A 24,468-nucleotide genomic window follows, 5' to 3' on the forward strand; every position below is an offset into this window, starting at 1 on the left:
AATGTGCTTTATTAATCGCCTGATATCATAGGAATGTATTCCCAGGGGATAGTATCTGAAATGTTGGTTTTTTGTTTTTTTTTTGGTTCCTAATACCATCTATAATATTTGGGAAAATGATTCTGCGGTCTGTGAATGTAGCGTACAGGACACTGACAGCCAGCGAGACTAGTTTCCTGAGTTTCAAAGTGGGCGTTTGTATTTAGAAAATTTGTTCAGGCGTATCAATATAGCCGTAGGCACAGGTGAGAGTGAGTGACAACAGAAGCCAGCAGCACAGTTTCCCAGACATTTATTCAAACGCATGCCTCATTACCTTCTCACTTTCACATTTGAAAATCATTTTTGTGCTCTTCAGGTCATAGAGTAGCTCTTACGGCAAACTGTGATGATGGAATCTTTTTACCTTTAATCTTATTCACATTATTATATGCAATACTTATTTTGATAGCATTCCCACTTTCTAGGTCTTTTAGTGAGATTTAAACCGTAAACACTACAATTTAGTTACGTAATGCTCATGTTTTTTAAACACAAGCACTGGAATCGTTACCAAAGTTAATGAACAGGAACCCAAGCACTATTAAAAGACAATGCCATCAGTTTATTTCTCTCCTCAACGTCCACATGCAACAAATAACTGCACAATTTACACAAGCCAGAATAGAATAAAGATGTACAAATATAAATAGAGAACCTATATATTTAATCTCCAGGGGCCTCGTTTATAAAATGTTGCACAGAAACCGTCTTAAAATCGATCTCATGATTAACACTTAAATGTGTGTACATTTGATTCATAGAATGAATGAACAGAAAACATGTACGCCTCTCTTATAGATGTAAAATCTACGACTTGAAAATGATCGTGAATGCTATGTAAACCTCTCCTAATGAATTTCATTAAAGGGTTAGTTCACCCAAAAAATTAAAATTAGGCTGTTTTACTCACCTTCGAAGCATCATAGGTTTTTTTTTTTTTTTTATGTTCTTCTAGATGAATCCAATCGGAGTCAACGTATCAAAAATGGTCCTTGCACTTCTTTGAAGAGGGCAGATGTTTCTCTTTAACAGTCCAAAACACTCAAATAAAGCTCAAGTGATTTATCTTACAAAAACACATGGATTCGCTACTTCGTTTAACCTTGGGGTTTGGATGTGCATATTTTATTTCAAGTCTTCAGAAGTGTGTAGAGCAAACACCCATTGAAAGGCTTGGAGGGGTCTGCAGGGGTCTTCGGTTTTTAATGTAATTCCGATTGGATTCGTCTGAAAGAAGGAAGTCATGTATACAAAGGACGCTTTGAAAATAAGGAAAACACAGCCTAAGTTTAATTTTTGAGTGATCTAACCCTTTAAGATTTAAGATATCCCCAATCGTCAAAATGTACAATAGCGGTTTTAAACATACTAAAATCAAATCTGTGCGAACACACTTTACAAATAGGGTCCCAGGAGAGAGAGTATCTGAGTATCAGTGAGGACTAATTGGCGTGAACCAATGTCATTTTATTCTCCGTTTCAGTAGAAATCATTTATATAATAGATATGGAAAAGACCTCAAATATTTGAAACACATGATTTACCATAAAAGTGCAGTAACTTACAATTAAGAGCATAAATTTAAATAGTAAACACTGATACGTTTTCATTTACAGAAGTTTAATGGAAATCACTATAATTTTAAATAAGTTTTGTTGAAAATATCTGCACATAGTTTACAAATCCCAAACATGAATGCCGGCTGTCTCAGTCTGTTCTGTTTTACGTGATCTTGCAGGTATGCTCTCAGTTATTAGATTCAAGGCATTCACTGGCCTAAGGCATTGGGTGGTTCACTTCCAGTTTTTTTTTTTTTTTAATTGGGCTTATGAAATGTTTGGTATGTATTTTGCTGGCAGGACTGTACTTCACCTCTTTGAGATGACTGTGGCACATCCAAGTGGTAGAAATGATAAAAGAACTAGGTACAATGGTCCTTCTCTTCCCCCGTGATACAACGACACGACAGAACTAGAACACATCCTTCATTGTCATCACTACACTTTCAGTGTAGGGGTCTCTCTCTCTCTCTCTCTCTCTCTCTCTCTGTTTGTTCACATTTTGATTTTAGCATAGAGCTGGTCTATCTGCTGTCTGAAGTGGTTTCTCAGCTCGGTTCTCTTTGCTTTCAATGTTGGCGTGAGAAGTCCATTCTGAACAGAAAACATTTCCATGTGCAGAGCAATGTCTCTCACCTACACACACACACACACACACACACACAGAGACACAGATTAGATGAAAGAATCATTAGTATGTTAATAATATATAGCATAGCTTAAATATAATAATAATAATAATAATAATAAGTATATATTTTTTGAAAACAATTATTTTAAATTACAGCAAGTAATTATTAGTAATAATTTTTAATTACAATTATATATACAATTATGGTCTTAAATTAACAAACTTTATTACATTATTCTAAACTAGTGTTGACCTGATTTCATTTATTGTCCAACAGAGATTATGCATAATTAAAATTATGTACATTTCTTTGTTGGGCAATACAATTTAGCTAATATACATATTAGGTCGACAGCAAAAACTAAATATCACGCTAAACTAATGTTGTTATATTATTGTCATATATTATTGTATTGAAAGCAACAGGTTTTTTTATGTAATTATCTTTTAGATTTTTTACATGATCCCCTTAAGATTAGTCCCAAACTAAAATGCATGTCTGGGCTGTTTTAACTGAAAGAAACTTAGTGACCTTAAACTATTTTTTTTTAAAAGGATATTGGACAAATTAAACATATTAAAAATATAATAAATAAATGTAATATAAAAATTGAATGGACTCCCCAGGTCTAAATGTCTTGCTCTAGTACTTCAAGAAATGAACAGATAAATAACCTGTTCAAAAGACTTCAGTCCAGATTCTTTCCCTAGCCGAATGATGTCTTCCAGGATAGCATTTTTCAGTTCCTGTTTTAAAACAACATCCAAAATCAGGAATGGTACAAGTCCTCATATTTCAACAAATTAAAAATGTAAACATCGAATATGAATCCAAAGCTTCCAAATCCAAAGTATTTTACCCTGCTTTTGCACATTTCGGTATAGGAGCCCTCGATGCCTCTTTTCTTCGCCCATCCAGGCAGAAAATCTGGATCAGGCACCACAACACCCACTAAACAAGCCTACAAAGAAACACAAGACGGGTTTACTCCACTGATACAAGCACATCCACACTCTGACTCGGTCATTCGGTCCCGTGTCTCACCTGCAGACTGTCTCCATGTACAAAGACCTGAGCCACAGGGTCACTGCGGATGTAGATGTTCTCAATCTTCTCTGGAGCGATGTATTCACCCTGGGCCAGCTTAAAGATGTGTTTCTTCCTGTCTATAATCTTCAGAGTCCCGTTCTAAAACAATAAACTCTCAACTTCACTAACTAAAGAAAAGAGCAGGGGGGAGGTTTCTGCTCTCTTAAAAAGCAACAACTGGTTTGAAAATATTTGGAAAAATTGTACAAAATGACCATAAATATAATTATAACAATAACTGTATTAGCGTTTGTTTACGCTGCTTTTCATTGGTCTCCTGGTAAAAATGCTTTAAAATGCGGAATATTCTATTTAGCTATAAAACTTAATTTACATAATGTGTGTGTGTGCTGTGTATATTTATTATGTATATATAAATACACATGCATGTATATATATTTAAGAAAAAAAAATATATTAAATTCATATATATATATATATATATATATATATATATATATATATATGAAAATATTGGCAAAATATATTATGTATGTGTTTTTATATAGACCTATACACAGTACAGACCTTTTTTTTCAGAACTTTTTCACACTATTTTTCTCGCAAAATTAGTTAAAATTATTTTTTTCAAAAAAATTAGTCTGATTCAGGGCAGGTAGAAGATTTACAAAAATAAGGACACTGATTAAATTAGTACTAAACTGGTAGAATAAAAAATGTTGAGAGTAATGAGAGTAAATAAGGAGCAGAAGAGAAGATGTGATATTTACCGGAAGCCATTTGCCTACATCTCCAGTGTGCAGCCAGCCGTCTTTATCTATGGCTTCTGAGGTTCGCTCTGAGTCCTTCAGATAACCTTGAAACACATTTGGTCCTTTCACACACACCTGTGGAAAACACACACACGTCAATTGAGAGGTACACCATTAGAATTATGCCACAAATGCTATCAACAGATCTTAACTCACATTGAACCCAGAGCGTTCCTTTAAAACTCAATATTTTAACTATTAACAAACCTCTCCTTCTCCATTTGCTGCAAAGTAATTCATCTCAGCCACATCCACAAGTCTGACGAAGTTACAGGGAAGTGGTGCTCCCACATGACCTAAAACCAGACACCAGTAGAGTATGTGTAACTGGATAGACTGTTTATACGGTACATCATCCAAGGTGTGCCTGTTTGTTTTTATGTGTCAATACGTGTACATGGGCACTGTTTTACCTGCTGTCCAGTCTCCAGGAAGTGACATGGTGCAGCCCGCGGTACACTCTGTCTGCCCATAGCCCTCATAAAACTAAAAAATAATAATCACAAAAAGTAAGCTTAAAACCTGTTATGAGAATACTGATTAGCAGGAGAACAGAGGGGTGTGTGTGTGTGTGTGTGAGAGCGTGTACCTGGCAGCCCAGCGCTGCTCTGAGGAAGGTGAGGACGGTGGGAGAGACCGGAGCGGCTCCTGTGATCATAAGCCTCACGCGTCCACCCAGACTGGCCTTCAGGGTCACAGGAGTCAGATTTTTTTTGTTAATGCTCAGTTTAATCGCAAGGGTTATACCACGATTGAGGTGAGACCCTCGAGCAAGGCACCGAACCCCCACCTGCAACCCGGCTGCCCACTCTTCTGGACGTCTGCGTCTACTCACAAATTCTGAGTATGGGTCACCGTACTTGGCCACACTTTCTTTTATATAGTTTAAATAACAATTGCATTTTAGTTCAGAGTTCTGAGCCAGCAACCGTGAATTGTAGATAAGCAGAAAAACTCTGTAAGCTTCATACATTTTTTTCATCTATTTATAGCTCAATATTGCGGTATTGCGGTGAAAGAAAAATGTTTCTTGAGCATCAAACGTTAGAATGATTTCTGAAGGATGATGACACTGAAGACTAGAGTAATGATACTTCAAATTCAGCTCTGCCTCCACGGGAATAAATGACATTTTAAAATATTTTGAAGTAGAAAACAGTTATTTCCAGTTGTAATAATATACCTTTACTTTTGATTAAACAAATGCAGCTGCAAATGCAACCATTTCAAAAACATGGCTGAACACTATATGCTAACAGATAACTATAAATGTAACTATAAACAATATCATTCCACTCACACCAGCAGACAGCATTCTGTTTGGCATAAGAACACTGCAATTGTCATCTGCCTTTTTAAATGACTGGGTGAATTCTGATTCGCTATCTGTGTTTTGTTTTGTTTTCAGATAAAAAACTCATTCTGAAAAAGATTTTAACAATATTGTACCTTTGTATCTGTACTGTTATAGTTATGGTGTGGACTTCCCTGTCCTCATAGAAGAACAATGATCTAAAGTTTACAGTTATAGTTATTGTCCTTGGTGCGAACAAGCCTTTAGATGCGAAATGATTTCTCTTGACTTTTTTTTTTTTTTTTTTTTTGGCTTCATAAATGTCAGTCGGATGCTAAGTATTTTGGTGTGTTGCTAGGCAACAGAGTCTTTATAGATGCTCTTTAGTTTCAGCTGATTGGTCTGTCCTTGGGCTCTACGCGCTCTTTCTCCTTTTTTCATCTGGTTACCTGCACTTTGCTGAAGATCAGTTTATCCCACATGCTGTCCTTCCTCACAACTCCACTTTTAAGCTCCGCCTCTTTTCTGCTGGTGGCAAAATCCAGAAGCCATCTTTTGAGAGGAGTGTTTGCCTGTCCGAAGATCTTAATGCAAACAAGCAGATGTATAATGAGCAAAGAACATCGCGTATATTTAAGCACAGACTTGAATGCAAACCGTTTATGTGTGTATAACTAAACATACGTACCTTATCAAACATACGGTTGAGTAGTCTGGGCACTACAGGGAATATAGTGGGCTTAAGAGTCTTTAAATCATCCATCAACAGACGGATATCACCCTGAAAATATCCAATCCTGGCCCCGTGGACCAGAAGCACACCCTACACGCACAAAAAACACAATTATACAACAAGAATATAATGCCAGTAAATACAGTTGAGAAAATGACCTTACAGGACATTAATGAATGGACTGGAGTCATGTGAATTACTTTTGGATTATTGTGATGTTTTTATACTCCCATTCTGATGGCTTTAATTTACAAATAAAAGCAATACTTCAACCAAAAATGATAATTCTGTTATTGTTTACTCACCGCCATGTCGTTCCAAATATGTATGAGTTTCTTTCTTGTGGGTATTGTTTTCCACACTATGACAGTTCTAACTGTTCGTTTTAAGATATCCTCTTTATGTGTACAGCAGAGGAAAAAATATTTTGGAAAGACATGACAGTGAGTAAATGAAAATGCAGATATGAAAGACATATTCATACTTCATACATTTATAAAATTAAGGTTGAGGCACTGATTTCACATGGACTGTGTTAATGATGTTCTTACTATCTTTCTGGGCATTGTCTACACAGGGTCAGAAAGAATATCTTTATTTGTCTTGCCGGTTTGGAACTATATGAGGGTGAGTAATCACTAACAGAATTTGTATTTTTAGGTGAACTAGCCCTTTAAGTGCACCACAAACTAACTTTGTTTCGAAATTATGTGAAACAATTGTTTAATGATGGTGTGCGTGCATGATACATACCTCGACCACTCTCTCAAACATGTGTGCTAGCGGGAGGTAAGATATGTGAATGTCTGTCTGGTTGAGCATGCAGTGAACCTGTAAAACACACACACACACACACACACACACACACACATGTGCAGTGTGAAATACAGCATACCTCCACTACTCTTTCAAACATATGCGCTAGTGGTAAGAAGGAGATGAGAACATCTTGAGGACTAGGTTTCAGCAAGCCCTAACCACACACACATACAAACACATCAACACAAGACAGGAAACAGATCATTAAATAAGGAAATGAGAAGAGGAAAACAGAAAGACAGCTTTTAATAACGTGTTAAACGGACAAACGAAATGAAGGAAAGATGTTCCTAAAAACTTCACAGATGTGATCTGTCATTTAAATCTCACTGGTTGTCACATTTGCTCATTTTACAAGAAAACCTTCTCTACAGTTTAATCTTAATATTTATGCCACGTCAACATTTACAGCTTCTCTTCCCTCTTGGCTTACCTCTGTAACTTTAATGAAGGCAGAACAATTGGAAACAACGTTTCCATGTGTGAGCATTGCTCCCTTTGGACTTCCTGTTGGAGAACAAAAACGGATTAACAGAGTCGGAGCATTAAAAATGCCAAAATACGACAGGATGAGATGAGATATGTGTTCTTATATGTATTGTTTGCGACAGAAAAAAGTATTTGTGCAGACAAAATTAACATTTCCATTTTAAATTGTAATTACAAACAAATTTTTTTCTTTTTTTAAATGAATGAAAATAAATCAGGACTAAGTCGTCAAACTGCACAAAAAAGCAATAAAAGTAACATAAAAATTGTTCTTTATGATTCAAGTGTTATAAGTCTTCTAGTCTTCTAAAGAAATAGTCATTATTCATTGAAAATCCTGAAATTCACCCAAGTTATCAGTAATTAGCCACATTTGCATATATTTTATTCTCTTTAACTAAAAAGCATAAAAATGAGTTAAAGTGTTAACTACAAAATAATCCTGAGATCACAATTAAATAGTTAAATACATAATAGATACACGCATAAAACCTTTTACCTGTAGTTCCACTCGTAAAGCAAATCAGTGCCAGGTCCTCTGGTTTAGGTGGCTAGAAATTAAATCAAAACTAAGATTCATTAAAAGACCATGAAGAAAATAAGCTATACAAAGCAATCAAATAATCGATTCATTATTCACATAAAGTCTGTAAATCAATACAGCACTCGGTTTTACTCACAATAGGTGTCTTATAGTTTGCTTTGCCAATAGCCTGCCAAAAGAAAGACTTAGTTTAGCGGAGTACAAATACAAGATTAATGGGATCACTGCTTACCAAAGGTGTTTAAGTGTGTGTGTAATTAAACCTCCAGCTCCTTGAGGCTCAGGATCTCAATGCCTGTCTGTTGTGCTCGTGCTGTCAGTTCACTGTCAAAGCTCTCCATGATCACTATGGTTGTGATGCTGTGTTTCCGGCCAGACACGCACTCCAGGATCAGACGAGCCTTATCCACGATGTCACAGATCACAGTGGAGATGGTGGCTACAACAAAGGCTCTGTTACACATTTCTCGGTTTCAACAACACGTCACAGTGTCAGCACAGCCTGTTCATAATTTTCAAATGAAATTAAAAATAGTTTGGTCAATTAATGAAATACTTAAACGTTAGACGTTAAAATTCATTTGTATAATATTTAGTCTGAATGACAGATGCAATCACATCATGATTGTACATGTTGGCATATTAAGTGGCCTCTGCTGATTTAATGAGCTTCAGTTAGCCAATCAGATTGCTTTTAAATAACCTGGTTCAGTGTTTTGCTGTAAGCTGTGCCTGCAGCGTTCCTATTAGAGTTCCTCTAAAAGCCTCCACCTCCCCAGCTCCACCTGTCTAGATCTGCTATGGGATGTATGCATAGTCGATCTAGCCATCCGAGACCTAGTGTGTTAATATTGTCATATCAATCACCCTGCTAAAACTAGATACCAAGTCCTCACAAAAAAAGATTAGATTTTTTTCTTGTATTTATCGCTCACCTTTGTCAATGATGTAACTGATGGCCTCTGTACCAAGTGTATCATACAGCGGCACAGCCACCAGTGAATATGTGTAACATGCCAGCTCTGAAATCGTCCACTGCAGAAATGTGCAGAAAACTGAATCAGTAGCGGAATGTACATACTCGTATGCAAATAAAATCGAATATAGTATTAATATAAAACGAACAAAACAGAATTACTGTTGCCACACAAATTGTTGTCACATATTTAGCAAAGCAATCAATGTAGCAATCAAGCCTGCCAATTAATGTGTAATCAAAGATTTTGATCATCAAAACCCTAATGTTTGAGGTAGACAGCTTCAGACATCTGTGAGTGCATGTGATTACCTCTGGTCTGTTCTGGGCAAAGATGCCAATGTATTTGTTTCCTGTTTGACTGTGACCTCTGTGGAGTAACGCTGAACCTGCGAACTCTGCCCTGTCTGCTACCTACACACACGAGCATCAGACAAAAATACATAACTCATAACTCAAATGCACACTCGTATCTGATAAAATACAAATGAGACAGGGTTCAATGAACATATAGAGAAAAAAGCATGAACTGGTTGTGGAATAAGGCTTCAAGTCAATTTTGATCATACCTCTTTATATGAAAGCCATTTATACGGCTTGCCCGGTTTACGTGATCCCAAACAAGGACCGTTATCTATAAATATGAAACCAAAATTGTAAAGATCTCACACGTGACGTTAAAACTTTTAAATGACAAAGCCTCCTTTTTTTTTCTTTTTACTAGTTGACTTACTTGACACTCGTAGCCCTCGTAGGAAAAACTCATACATCGTCTGAGCGTCTTTGTAGTAGTATGTCATGAATGTGTCGCTGTCCTGTAGAATAGACCGACGAGCATATCCACCACCTTAAAAAACAAAAACAATAATCTATGATTTTCCGTAACAAACGATTAAATAACAACTCATTATTCCACCCCTGCTTGCTTCACACGAGACAGATCATTTAAGAGCTTAAACGTTATCTTGTAACGCCAATCGCACTGGAGGAACAGAACTAAACATTAAAATTAAAAAAAAAAAAAAGTCCTTTGACATCAGACGAAAGGAAGACTTCGTGCTAAAGGAATTTGCAGACGGTCTCTGCATAGTGGATTTGACTGGCTTTATAGCTGTTGCCAACATCCTTCAGTGCGTTGCCATAGCAAACATATAAGAGATGGTGAGAATACACAAACTCTTTTAGGCAAAGACAGAGTCCAAGGACACGCATCTACAGTTGTACTTGTCTGGCTGAAAGAAACTGTGATCATTTGCATCAAAGTTACAGTCTGCGCACTTGTGTATATACACACTGACGTACAAAACTGCTATATATATATAAAAAAAGGGTGTGATGACAGAACATGACGTAGAAGGAAAAGCAGTTAGCAAAAGACTACTTTGAAAAAACTGTACTTGGTTGTCCTTTCAACACACATACACTACCACTCAAAAGTTAGTTTTTGTTATCAAACGTTTCTTAAGCTCACCAAGTCTGCATTTATTCCACATAAATTATTATTATTATTTTTTTTTTTTCTGTAGCTCAGTAAAACATGGCTGTAGCAACGCCAGCAACAAAAGATGAAATCCAAACTATTCACTGAATGCAATGTTTGTTTTTGTATAAATGTAATAAATGGAAATGTATTAAAACGGGATTTATTTATTTATTTTTGATTCTTTTATATATAAAAAGTTTAAAATGACAGCATTAGAATTAGAAATCTTGGAAGCTTGTATGCACTTGAAAGCTTTTCTTCTACTGGCAGAAAGTAGACATAGTCTCTGTGTACTGTGCAAGACTAACTGAGATTGTCACTGCACTTGTGTCTTGTTGGTTTGATTGTTTCTATTGTTTCTGTCATTTGTAAGTCACTTTGAACAAAGAAGTCCGCTAAATGATTAAATGTAAATGAAAAAAGAAACACAGCCATTGTTTCCTACAATAAAACCTGATTGCATGTGCGTCTGAGGACACAAATGTATAACTCACAAAAGACTCCATAGATGCATACAAAAAGAGTTTTTTTGACATGCAGCTGGGAACACATCCTGAGGTAAACCAAGAGGATGTTCCTACAGGAAGTTTGAAAAATATTCACTGTTGCATCAGATGCCTTCTCCCTTTCACCTCTAAAATGCCTTTAAAGGTCTGGCTGAAACTTGTTTAATAAATTTCAATGTGTTTAACAAAGTTTTGCAAGCTATGATGGTGTGCATGACTTCTTATGGCCTTGGTGGATTTGTAAGCCGTGGAAACCATGAATGCGCTTAATTTGTATCAGTCTTCTGGGAATTGTTTTAAACAGGTGGCCAGAATAAGCTTTCCCAATGAAGAAGTGGTCAAAGTTTGAATCTATACGTCAAACCGCATTCAAGAGCTTTGTTTGAGGAGGTAGATATCATCAAGTCCAACTGTGTAAAATACGGTTGCTTTCTCTGGCCTGTATTACTGGTCAGTAATCTCAAAATAAAACAGCGACCACTTTGCTGCACGTAATGTCGTCACTTAAACTGCCATAGTTTGTTGTGCATGTAGAACGTGTGGCTCCTTCCTGTTTATGTGGCTTGGAAAAAAAATGAAGACATTTATATTACGAATGATTCCTTACCCTGTACCATTTCACCTCACCACTGATTTTCAAATTGGTTTTTGGAGAGTAAAACTTTTGAGGAAGCATGTTGACCCCTACCTGTACCTCCACGGACTGCATGTCGAGGTCGCAGGGTGGTTTTAGGGCTTTAGGGCGAGTGGCCAGCCAGTACGTGGTGATGGCAGCGAAAGCCCCCATGCCCATGAGGGTGTTGGTGGGTAAACTGCGCACATACTGCCTCAAGTCGTCCAGCTCAGGCATCCGCAGGTGCCGGATCAGATCCTGGGCCTGCATGGCTCTCTAAAATGTAGCTTGCCCAGGTCTAAAAGAAGAAAACACAGACACAAAGCCTGAACACAAGCTGCAAGTCAGTTTGAAATTCATCCAGTGAAGTTAATGGTACATGCTTATATTTATGAGGAATATCTGGCATTATTTCTGTGTTGTCACATACTCACTGACTGACAAAACACATTTTGTACAAAAATAAAGCAGTAGACTGTACTAAAAGGTACAGTAGACTTTGAATGAGCAATATTCCTGTTATTAACAATTATTTTAAAATATTACTTTAATTATTGTTTACATTTACTACATAGAGTTTACATAATATAACAATAATTGAAATATATAATAATTGTTACAGGAATATTGTAAAAATTAAATATATATATACATATGTACATATATGTTTATAGTGTATAGTATATGTTTTTAATATATATATACACAGTATGTATTATATAAAAATATATACATTCACATATTTATATATAAATATTTAATACATGAACTAAAAATTAAATATATACATGCATGTATATATATATATTATGTACAGTATATCCATAATAAATATATACAGTACATATTTATTATGTAAAATAAATATATATATATATACTGTGTATATATCATACTATATATATATATATATATATATATATATATATATATATATATATATATATATATACACATATACACACTTTTTATTCCTGTATTTCTCTGCCTTGTTCGTGGCAGCTCTATATGAGCAGAAAATGAGGCTATAATAAAAAGCCAATAAATATTTTAGCTGCATCAGCCCATAGCCTCTAGCTGTGTGTCTCTGTACGGTCTCTCCTCGTGGAAGCGGACTAATTACAGACAGGAAGAGGGTCCTTCACTCAGTTGAGACCTCAGAGACTTCACTGCTCTAACAACAAATCTCTTCTAGCGCCTGGCAGCTTCTTTGTCTCAGTGAGGTGCTTGCTGATAATATCTCCGAAAACACTTGGTCTTCACGCCGAGGGTGAAAATAAGTGCTAAAGCCTTGTGCAGCACTGATAATGTGTTGTAGATAATATGGTGGGCCTTCACCTCAGAGGTCCGTGTGACACTCACGTGCCGTTTCACATGCAGACTTCTCACATTTATACTATTAGTCATACATTTAGAACATAAAAAGGCAAATATTTCTTATAAAGACACCAATGCTGCAACTACTTGATTAAAATAATCCAGAAAAATGGTATTACAGTTTATTTAACTCCGTGTCTTTTTGAAAGGTGTAGTACCGTATCAGCAAAAACTGTTTTTTGATATTTAAAAAATATATATTTGCACAAATTAGGCATGTTAAAATTATTTCTGAATGATCGTGTGACACTGAAGACTGGAGTAATGGCTGTTTAAAATCTAATGGCACGAATGAATATTTTTCATAAAGCATTTCATTTAAATAGTAATTATTCTTCACAATATTACTATTTTTACCAAAGCCTAAAATGAAAAAAAATTAATCTAAATTGTTCCACTTGTGTTATTGACTAAAATTCACCAATTCACCAAAAACATCATTCATATAAACACAGATTTATTTTACTGCAACCTTATAATTAATTGTCACTTAAACCGGTTGCAATACATCCATTTAATCAATGAATGGAAGCAAATGTTTTTAGTATTTTTAGAATTGACAGTGTGCATTGTAAATAAAACGTTACTACAGCACATCTTACAAGAAAATACCATTTCAGATTTTCCACAATAAAAACGTGTTTATTTGAATAATTGACATTTCTCTGTAATTGTTTTTAAAATGTACTAACAATTTCCGACTGAAATTTGTTTCGACACTAAATGTATTTCAGTGCACTATAAAAGACGACAGCAACATAGACTTTCACTTTTAAGTTTCTGTTTACTCGCTCTGTATAGCACAGTCTACCAAAAACTGAACTCATTTCACAAAAAATAAAATGCGGATATCAGTTGAAGGCTAATTTCAGTATTTCTCAAGGTGAAAACGTTCTCTAGTTTCCATTTTAGTAAAGACCCAATGCTGACCTTGAAATAATCTAGTGTAAAGTTCAAACACGATTACGTAGCTATCTAAATAAGAACATACAATAAATATTGTTTGCTTTATTAAACGATTTTCCAATTAAACACGGCTGATAAAAACGCGCCAGTTTAACGTAATCAAACTTTTACGATGGAATCCAAACAACAAGGAATAACGAAACTTACCCTGCAGCTCCAGCTGTTGGGTTTTTTTCTTTGTGTATGGTATGAGTAATATGGAAATATGAAAATGGTTGCTTTCAGAGCGTCAAAGTAACCTTAAGGAAACTACTGGCTATGAATAGCAGAATGACCCTCACGGACAGCAACACCACCACGTGGGTCTCTCTCTTTCTCTGTCACTGAATTTTCAATCTTGATTCCCTCTTTTCAAGTTCTCATTCGCCTCCCACTTCTCGTTTCGTTATGAAATATTGAACCCGTTGGCTTCGGTATTTAAACCCTGTAGTCTGTTTTAACAGATGCATGTGTGTGTGTGTGTGTGTTTGTGTTTTTGTGTCTTTTAGTGGGTTAAAACACATGGAGATGCTGGCATCCCACACATCACGCTGTAGCTTTTTTTGTCTCAGAAACATAAGCACACAAATCCGATCCAAAGATGTTAGCGCTGAGATTGCTGTGTTTGTGGGTGAAATTCCTGATGAACAGCTCGGTCGCTGATAGTCGCGCAGATCTGCTCTGTGATACGAGAGCGAGAGACGTGTGGCGGCTCAAACACAATACTGTAATTCACAAACATCAAGAGGGAAGGCATTCCACATGTGCCAGAAAATAAGCTCCTTCACACCCTCCACTGACTTTGTCGAGAACATGTGCAGGTTACATTACACACTAAAGAAGTTAAAATACAATTTGTCTGGCCTAATTCGTGACTAAACGTATTAAAAACATGTGCATTCATTGAAATGAAGCTAAAAACAAAATATAAATATTAGATGAAACTAAGTTCCAGTGGAAATCAAATAAAAATGTAAATATTCAAAATATTAAAATATTACCCCCAAATTCTCATTAGCTAAAAGCGATTTATCTCATGTTAGTGCTGTCAAATTTTGGTAATTGTGATAAACCACAGCAAAAATAAAAGTTTTGTTTACATAATATATGTATGTATGCTGTGTATATATAAATACAAAATATGTTCATTCATTCCTATAATATAAATTCTATGAATGTAGATGTAAACATGTAGATACATGTAAATATTATCAAACTATATACTGTATGTGTGTGTGTATATAACATATATGCAATATAATATATATGCAAACAAACTTTTATTTTGTTTTCAATTAATTGTTATTCGTTTGACAGCATGACAGAATTTTGTTATGTAGAAAAATGTATCAAATTATTATTATATATATCATTATAAACTTACAAGCATTTTTTTCAATGTCATTGAAGGTTTGAACATCTGTGTGTGGCGGCACATTGTTAGCATAAACATAAATTGAGTTATTCCTGAACGGTGCTGCATGTTTATGTCCACATGAGATTGTATATGAGAGGGTGAAATTGACAGTGTGTGTGTGTGTGTGTGTGTGTGTGTGTGAACGTTAGTGCCAGCAGCTGTGTGTATCTGGCTCACAGATGGGAAATGTCATGCTGATCACATGGCAGGTCTGGCAGAGCATGTCCTCGAAGTGAAAACTAACCTCTCTCCATACTTGGGCTGCAGACAGTATAAACCAATGACAGAGCTACACTCACAATCAGCCCACTGAGAGAAAGACAGTGAGAGTCAGACAGACAGACAGAGAGACAGACAGAAAGCCAGAGGGAACTTTTAGAACTCACATACATTCACTGAAGTATCAGGCGTTTCACCTAAATATGTTTAGAATAATTACAATTAGATACAAATCAAGAAAGCAATACAAATCAAGTAACGGGATATTCTACCGAAAGGTCCTGCATTTACTAGCACATCGCAGGCTGAGAAAGCTCTGTAAAGCATTATGTCACATAAATGGAACCCAATGGAAAAAGAGCGAGAGAAAGAAGCTAGAACAAACAGCTGCTCTCTGACAAGTGCCACACAGGATACCAAACTCATGACACACACACACACACACACACACACACACACACACATTTGTAGTTCTGTAAAAGCTTGAACATGTCAAGGTGAATAACTCTCAGGTCACAGAGCTGGTCACTTAATGCTCCAAAATCACTTATATCAAATATTTTCATTTTTAATAGATATATATATATATATATATATATATATATATATATATATATATATATATATATATATATATATATATATATATTTTTTTTTTTTTTTTTTTTTCAATAAATATTTGATATATTTAAATGATTTGATATTTTCAGAAAATACACTCAGTGGTTTAGCAATGTTGATCTCAGTTTGGTGAACTTCAAATCAAACATTTATAGACACATGATGGAATTAACACCAAGCTTACTTTAAGCGATATAATGAGCAAATGCTCTAAAGATTCATGATGGCACAGACCCACAAAAATAGAAAAGCCCATTTATTTAGTGTACTTTAAAAAAAAAAAAAAAAAAAAAAAAACATTATTTTTGAGAATAGTTTTAAATAAATATCAAATTTGCATGTCTATAAAACTTTTTAACTGGTTCTTTTTTTTTTTTTTTGCATTTACAAGTGCACTTAAAAAATGTATTGTTATATTTATTGTATTTAATCTTTCTTTTTTCCTTTTTTTGATGATTAAAGCTTACCGCTAACAAAGTCAAAAATATTAGAATGTTTCCTAAAATCAATAAAAATAAATAAATAAATAAAAAAACAGAAAGGTTAGTTGCAGTTCAAGTTCAAAGCTCCTTTAGCACAAACTCCAGCATCAGTGAGGAAAGAGGACGGTAAGCGCCTTCTGTGGCTTCTGCTGATATGGGGATTATTTAAACTACTGTTTCTCATCTTTCTCTTGAAAAAAAAATTATGGATCCCATCGATCCCAAATGTAGCTCAGGTCAGACATGTCGGCTCACCAATCAAACACAGTGGTATCATGGTCAGCAAAGCACTTGGAAGTGGTTCTGTCACTGTAGGCAGGTGCTAAAGTCCTGCTGCTTTTAAGCGAAATCAGCATCTCCATAAAGCTTGTCAGCTGATGGAAGCATAAAAAAAATAAATGCATATTATAAAAAACCTCTCTGTTTGGGACTCCAAGACCAAATGAAATGCAAAAATGTACTTGTATCTGTGATACAGCACTCTGGACAGCCACCTATCTGTAATGATTCTTCTTTGTGGATGATGTCTTCTGTCCATTCACGTCAGTGTCTTTCCATTTTGCTTCAAAGAACAAGAGATCCCCAGAATTTATACGGCAGGGATGGTCATTTATTGAAACTCAAATGTAATTATCCTTATATTTTGAGATACTGGATTTGTTTCTAAGCTCAAAGATCCTTTTAGTCAAAACTTTGATTTAAATTAATGAATTAAAATATGTGAAAGTTTAATTTCTGGATTTTACAAGAAAAAACACAACTTTATGCTAGTGAATATTTTAAATGACCTGTTTAAAACCTCCGCTACTTTTCAGTCAAACTGGGCATTTGGTCTTATATCCCGCTGTAAAATGTAGTGTAATTCCAGTCTCTCAAAAAATCTGCATAAAAAACTGCAGAACTCTAAATCATTGAAATTTGTGATATTTTTATTGTTTTGTCATGTATATTTCCTGTTCCTGTCTATCAACATAAAACACTGTTGAACTATTCATAGGCTCCCCGAAGGAAAGCGAGTTAGATTAGATAGATAGTCTAGATAGATGTTTTTGTCAGTCTATGTATTGATAATCAGAGAAAAGCAATGCAATGCATAGGCAGTTCTGTGATGCTAAAACTTTCTAGACAGCAACAGCCAAAAGCTCAAAGGAGCACACTGCTTTGAATTTGTCCAATTAAAAATCATATTAATATCAATAGAGGGCTTGCAACAATAAATATGTGATGTCATAAGCACAAAGTTAAGGAAATAGAGAATGTCACTATTATAAGAAAAAAATTTGTCAAATGTTTTCCTGAACTAACACTCTTTTATTCTGTTACTCTTTAAAAGGAATTTAGTTTAATATTTTCAACTAGAAATAGAAATATTATTGATACAGGAATGGCATGAAGTTAAACATTTCTCAATGATGCATTTTGTTACAAACATGCAGCTTTTAATTGGAGTTTGATTGAATTACTGGTTCGTTTTTAGCAGCAGTTTGGACTCTCTTTCCTTAAAGTTGCTATGCATTCAACAGCTTTCGCGACCCATTTACTTTTAACTTTACGGAAGTTCGTCCTTAAGAATCTAGAAATAAAGGCAGCGCTTGATTATGGTCTGAAATGAGCTCTGTCAAGTCTTTCTAGCTGAACCACACCTCAAGCTTTCAATAACAAGTTTAAAAGCTGAGCAGAAATATAATACAAACCGTTTTCTACAGACGCCCAGAGGGCAGTTTTGGCTTTTGTAAATAAAAAAAGATAGACACAGGAGATCTGAAATTCAAGACAGGCGCTTTTATCTGTAAAGCTGTTAAATATATTAAATAGCAGATGAGAAAACATTTCGATTGGTAACCACAGCAACAGTTGTTATTCTGAAGTGGGGCAACTGTTCTCAGTGGACTGCTCCCCTTTTACTTTAACATTAGTGGAAAAAACTATAGAGGATCCTGGCAAAACAGCTCAGTAAATTATGCAAACTATCGATACAAAAAACTAAAAGTACACATTTCTGAGCCACCTTATCCTTGAAAGAGGGTTAACGCGAGCACGAAACCGGAAGATGCAGAACAAACTGTCTGCATGAATATGAGAAAAACAGAAGGAAATGAAAACAGCGTAACCTCAGACTGCTAGACCGCCAAAATTCCACACATTCCTGAGCGCGTCTGCTGCTCGTATACCACAACTATACAGTTTAAAACCACAGCGGATTCACACGCTATCACTTTCTGTTTCACAAACACACACACAAATCATGCATTTAACTGATTTGATCAGAAGAACGATCTCACTGAAAAACACAAGCAGACAAGCTGTGAGAAAACTGGCTGGACTGACACAATATTGCAAAAAGTAGTATATATATATATATATATATATATATATATATATATATATATATATATATATATATATATATATAAAATGGTTAACACAAAACAGACTAATTCTTACATTAGTCACTTATGCTTTTTAAAACATAGGAAAATTATGAAATGTTTCAAGTGCATTTTAATAAATTACATAAATATAATTCCCCTGATGTGATTATGATCCAAAAATAAGTCCATCTTTCAGCCACTGCATCAACGAAATGAGGCCAAATTAACTGTGTTAAGAGGTCCTCTTGTCTGCAAACCTGTTGCATAACTATGTTCTATTCGGATGTTTAACAGACCGGCTTTTCTTTGCTTTTTGCATCAAATAACTTGCATGTCCAGGTCAAATAGTTCAGGATGCCGCCTATGATTTGTGAGGATGGCCAGTGATATGTGATATGGAAAAAAAAACGGGAGATTACACAAGAAGTGATGCCACGGCATGCCGTGGACAAGAGCTGCATTGTTTCCATGTGCGATTCCGTTCTGTATTAGCTAATTAACTAACAATAGAGCGCGCGAAGCAGCGACAAGCGTCTCCAAACACGCTCCATCTCCGCCCCTCTCTTTGTCTTCACGCGATCCTCCGCTGAACTTCAGCCATCTCTGACAGACTAGTGCCAAGGAAATGTATGTTGGCTCAGCACTAATCTAGCCTATACGTTGTGGCAAAATGTTTTATCACGCAAGACACGAACGCGCTCTTTTCCGCGCTTCACTCGCGATTGATTTCTTCTTTGGAGTCGGATCTTTTCGACGAATCGGTTGAGCCCGTTTACGAAATAAACCAGCGCGATTCGATCACGGTTTGGACGGAATTGGTCCAAGCGCTCCGTAAGCGAACAAATCGATTTATTAGTCAGTAATTACAAAACCGATGCGGTCGATTACGACTGAGCTGATTTTAAAGTCATTGGAGGGAACCGAGGATTTCAATTGATGGGGAAGTTACTTTAGAAAGCTTTAGTGTTAAAAATGAACTGTATGAAACACATACAGACCAGAGCAGCACTGTGATGTATCATTGGGCTACACGTTATATACAGTAGGCGTTGGAATTTATTATGCAACAATTGCATGCCAGAAGTAATTTTGCATTGAACTGGTTGAAACGGGCTGTTCTAAAGAACCGACTGAATCAAATGAGTGCGACTTATTTCTTCACTCCGCTTCAAAAAGAGCCGCATTTCTGCGTTAAACTGAGCGCGCGTGTGAACTGAGCAGATGTAGCGACGCACAGTTTGCATTTGAACGCTTTTCTCCGAGATATATATTTATCAACGCACACGGTCCGGATGTTTTCGACCGTTGTTCGTTTCAATCAATTGAAATAATAATATAAATCCAGCCAAGATTAAGGTAGAATTGAACAAACCTGAACGGTGTTACTGTAGCGTCCACACAGCTGTTATTTGGAGGCGTGTGTGACTCTCCCCGCTGTCTTCAGATAGGAAACCCGGCGCTCGACCAATCACGACGCGCGTTTCATATCTTTACGCTTACGAAGTGAAAGAACGAGTTCAATTGGTTTTGAGGAAATTTGCATACGCACCGTTACGACGTTGTACAGTTAAACTGTTTGTTTACCAATAAAGCAAGATGAAGCTTCGTTTTTTTTCTCTCTTATTATTCTAATAAATATAAGTTGCGAAAGTTATGAGAAAAGTACCATCTAGCTACGCCTTCCCTGTTGACCACAGCCAACACCTATGTGCGTGTTTAGGTAAACTTTATTCTTAGTAACTAGCTTTATTAGCCTACCATGTATGCGTTTCATTTTTAACGTACAATAGCGTCTTCCACGGTCACATATTATCACGGTTGAACTAAATGGCCCCTTTAGATAAAGAATGGAGAATAAACTCAGATCTGAGAAGTGTAGAGTAGTTCTTTATGCTGGTTTATTTACTCCTACATGTGGCGATAGCTATGTCTCCCTCTAGTGAGCAAGACGGCGCCATTCTTGCTCACGTTTAGGGTCAATTTATCAGGGGAGGGACGAGACAGCTACGATTCGCCCTTTAAAATTCATTCAGTGAGCAATAGATGTATATTTGATTTCGGACGATTTTTTCTGAATATTAAGGATGCTCTATTGTGGTGCCCGAACAATGCCGAATGTCTCGTGTGAAGTGATGCAGAGGAGACTCACGGTGGCGCGCGAAGCTAAAGGATTGTGTGTGTCTCTGGCCCGGGGTCACCACGGGTCACCGCCTCTCGCATGACAACACATCGTCTGGAGGATCAACATTTTTTCCCATCAACGTAGGATTTTCAAATCTAACAAATGTGCGCAACGTAGCACCAAATGACAAAAGTTTATAGCGTGCGTATTATAGGGTACTTGCAGGCGCGACCGCGGCTACAAAACCGCGAGTATAAACAAAGAGCCGACAAAACGACTAAATAGTGTCGAAACTATCGCCCGACTCAAACGAATAAAAATTCATAAACGCGTACGCGTTTGTAATACGCTGAACTCAAATCATTTTTAAGGTGACGTGTGAATTCAGGGTCGATGTTGAAACCTCCACACGATGGCGCTTCGGATTTAGTAGTAATTAATTTATAACGTTACAGCTAAATCATTCAAAAGGCGTATTTTTTAAAAACATCACATTTTCCAATCAGGTGAAGATTATGTTTATTACAGGTATACATCGCGTAAACGATCCGTATTGATTTAGGCTGTTTATTGATTTATTTTTAATCCACGTGTGATTATTACGCTTGAAAAAAAAGTGATGCTTTATCTAGCAAAAGTTAAACTTATAAAAAAAAATGTAAAGGCAGTAGCACAGGGCGATGGGCTTCTTAAAGCGTTCTTTAAAAGATTTGCCGTAGCAACCCTTCACACAAGCGAAAGCATCCCCTCCTGTCCGAGAAAGCCCAGACTGGTTAGTGTGTCTGTGAAAAAGTCTTAGGTTGGTTGGGAAATAAGGCGAACTGTACTGCTGTAATCAGGGTGACATGCATGACTGCGCTCCTCTAATTCTCTTTCACATGGATAGATCCTTACAGCCAGAGTTCAGCTTTCAGGTAGCCCCTCTTTAGGACCGTGGTCCCGATACAGAAGCCTGTTTAGACAGCTTTAAACGGCTATATGGCACAGCAATGAAACATTGATACGACATTTAGTAGATTTTATGACTTTTATCGGATGCAAATACCTTCACCCAGACTAAAAAAAAATAGTATACTTTTAAATAAACACTTTTGTCGATTATTGGTGTTTTTAGTTAGTATTATAATTGTAGTATTGTTGTATAAAGTCTTGTAATGAAAAAAAAACTTGTCATGGCGTGTTTTATTTTGCAGCCTAACATGAAAAAGCATATCAAAGCATTTTTAATTTTTTTTAAAGAGTTAACATTTAAAAACAATAATATAATAATAAACAAACATTTTTTTATTTTTACTGTTTATATTTTATTTTAAAGTACAAAATATATATTGTACATGTTATAATATACTGCACGTGAATATTTTACGCAGTGTAATATATGTCAGGAATATGTATGAAAATAAATCTAATCGGAGGTTATAGTATTTTTATATAACATCTATGGTTATTAGCTTTAAATATTAGATGAACTTGTTGCGTTCAATGATGCTTTGGTGCAGTTTTGTGCAGTCTTTTTTATCTTTAAATGTTTCTTTGAAAAGCAAAAAAGCAACAACAAAAAAAATCATCTAATTTTTATGATAAAATACACTAATCGTTTTCGTATCGGGTTGTTTGGTGTAATGTTAGGCAATTAAATTACATTGTGATAGGAGAAAATTCTGTTGACGTATTGCTCTTCTTCAATGCACAACACACGTTTACAAAAAGAAAGAAAAAAAACATTATAAACGGTCACATTACAAAACTTAAGAATCTGTAAGAAGCAAGTTAAAAAAAGGTTTGTTGTGTCGTCTCCAAAGAGCGTTTGCATAAAATTTTGTGGTAAATTCAACAATAAAAGTAATGGGATTTTATGCTTTAGTCTGTTTCACTTGTGCTTTTCTTTTGCGCGCCTTATAAAAAGTCTCCGTTGCTTTGGCTATCCAAAGGGCTTGAATTCTTTAAAAGAAAAATAAATCCTCACATCTTTGATTTCTCCCTCCACGATACAACACGATCTCGCACTTTAAAGCATAGCCAACCTTCAGGATTAAAACGTTCCCAGTGAGAAAAAAAAAAAAAAGCAGAAGATCCAGGCGTTTTGGCGCATGAAGTCCGAGGCTGGGAGCCTGGGAGAACACAATAAACCTGTTGTTAACCTTGCTGTGAAAATATGTTTGATGAAAACAGCCAATTGTTGTATGAAATGTATTCAAGTATAAAATAATGCCCTTTGTTGGGCACAAACTTGAGCAATGTGGGGGTACAAAAGTCCCCTGTGGCATGAATTGCGCTTTGGCGTCGCCACTTGGCGCGTTACCCAGACCCTTCTATACGCGATTGTTTCTTTCTTTCTAATGACATTTACCGGATCAAAACATGCTGTTAATTCGATCAGAAAGCTTCACCCTTCACAACAATACCAGAATAATTTCTCCCAAAGTTTGTTAAGTTGACCGAAATTAGGCAAATGAATAGAGGTCTCCAGGCGCAGGTGACGGAGAATAATGCGCGTCAGGACCAGCTGCATTCTTCTTTATTTCTCCTTTTCTTTTCTTTCACTGCATTATTAAAATTTAGGCCAATGAAACTATTCATTCCGCTCAATAGACATTTTCTTATAGGATAATAGGATACAAATTGAGCCCCTCTGAAGGGAATCCAGCGGTGGGTAACCCTCGTGTGCCAAAGACGGCTGGAGTCTCTAACATGGTCGGAGGGGCCGCTCGTGTGCCAGGCCGGGTCCCCACACCTGCCGAGGCCCCTAACAAAACTAGAGAATGTAAACAAAAACCCGGCCGTAGCCCATGAAAGATGGACGTGTCACCAAGTCGTGTGAGAAACGCCGCGAACAAACGGGGGGACTCCGTCTCCAAAAGGTCTCCCCTGAACTCGGCGGAACAGCCTATTATGTGCTTACTTAATTACTATAATAACAGTAGACAGGCTTTAAACCTGAGACGGGCTTGGGATGGAAGTTAAGATGGCTTGCTGGGACCCATAAACAGGCGATCGTGTGAGAAACGCGACGTGGAACAGAAAGAGACGCCTTGCTCCAGGGGCTTTGTTTTCATTGCGCGCGCTGCGCTGCGCTCGAGAGCTAGCGAGTCATCTCCAGCGATGCCTGTTACTATGCAAATAATATTCTACAACCCATCACGTGTCTTTAGATAGGCCACGTGGATTAACAAAGTAGGTCTGCCCCCCGCTAGCCCACAGCTTCAGGTTTTACTATTTCTTTAACTGATCCTAAGTGCACACATTAACCAAAAGCTCGCCTTTAATCCTATGGAATAATTTAGGGCCATGAATGCGCGAGCGCTTTATAAGCGACTGCCTCCAGTCAGCCCATCTCAGTCTGAAGCGTCTGGAAACAAGA

The 24,468-nt window shown here is 36.4% G+C and overlaps 1 protein-coding gene across 3 annotated transcripts; it reads right to left on the minus strand.

The window, feature by feature from the left end:
* Positions 1-583: 583 nt before the first annotated feature.
* acsl1a (acyl-CoA synthetase long chain family member 1a) lies at positions 584-20,444 on the minus strand. Of its 3 annotated transcripts, none has more exons than XM_043243049.1 (21): positions 20,358-20,444; positions 11,628-11,850; positions 9,684-9,798; positions 9,520-9,584; positions 9,263-9,364; positions 8,910-9,009; positions 8,238-8,413; positions 8,111-8,143; positions 7,930-7,981; positions 7,375-7,448; positions 6,876-6,953; positions 6,078-6,212; positions 5,839-5,973; positions 4,685-4,780; positions 4,509-4,581; positions 4,303-4,391; positions 4,054-4,170; positions 3,278-3,421; positions 3,093-3,194; positions 2,908-2,979; positions 584-2,237 (listed from the first exon to the last, which is right to left on the minus strand). In XM_043243049.1, exons 2-21 carry the CDS (start codon positions 11,820-11,822, stop codon positions 2,097-2,099), a joined length of 2,094 nt encoding a protein of 697 aa, XP_043098984.1. In that variant the 5' UTR covers positions 11,823-11,850; positions 20,358-20,444; the 3' UTR covers positions 584-2,096. The 3 variants fall into 3 exon arrangements, with proteins under 3 accessions (XP_043098984.1, XP_043098983.1, XP_043098982.1); XM_043243048.1 differs by lacking the exons at positions 6,876-6,953; positions 20,358-20,444 and adding exons at positions 7,018-7,095; positions 14,043-14,230; XM_043243047.1 differs by lacking the exon at positions 20,358-20,444 and adding an exon at positions 14,043-14,229.
* Between the last annotated feature and the right edge of the window lie 4,024 nt (positions 20,445-24,468).

Source organism: Puntigrus tetrazona, chromosome 1, assembly GCF_018831695.1.
Source record: "Puntigrus tetrazona isolate hp1 chromosome 1, ASM1883169v1, whole genome shotgun sequence".
Lineage (NCBI taxonomy): Eukaryota > Metazoa > Chordata > Actinopteri > Cypriniformes > Cyprinidae > Puntigrus > Puntigrus tetrazona.

What these genes read in the sequence shown, in the direction of transcription:
- acsl1a (XM_043243049.1), bottom strand. Translation starts at nt 11,822, where the DNA reads ATGCAGGCCCAGGATCTGATCCGGCACCTGCGGATGCCTGAGCTGGAC. An exon ending in CCTTCATTAAAGTTACAGAG is followed by an intron (nt 6,954 to 7,374) that starts GTAAGCCAAGAG and finishes TGTGTTTTACAG; the next exon opens with GTTCACTGCATGCTCAACCA. An exon ending in ATGTAGGCAAATGGCTTCCG is followed by an intron (nt 3,422 to 4,053) that starts GTAAATATCACA and finishes TTATTGTTTTAG; the next exon opens with AACGGGACTCTGAAGATTAT.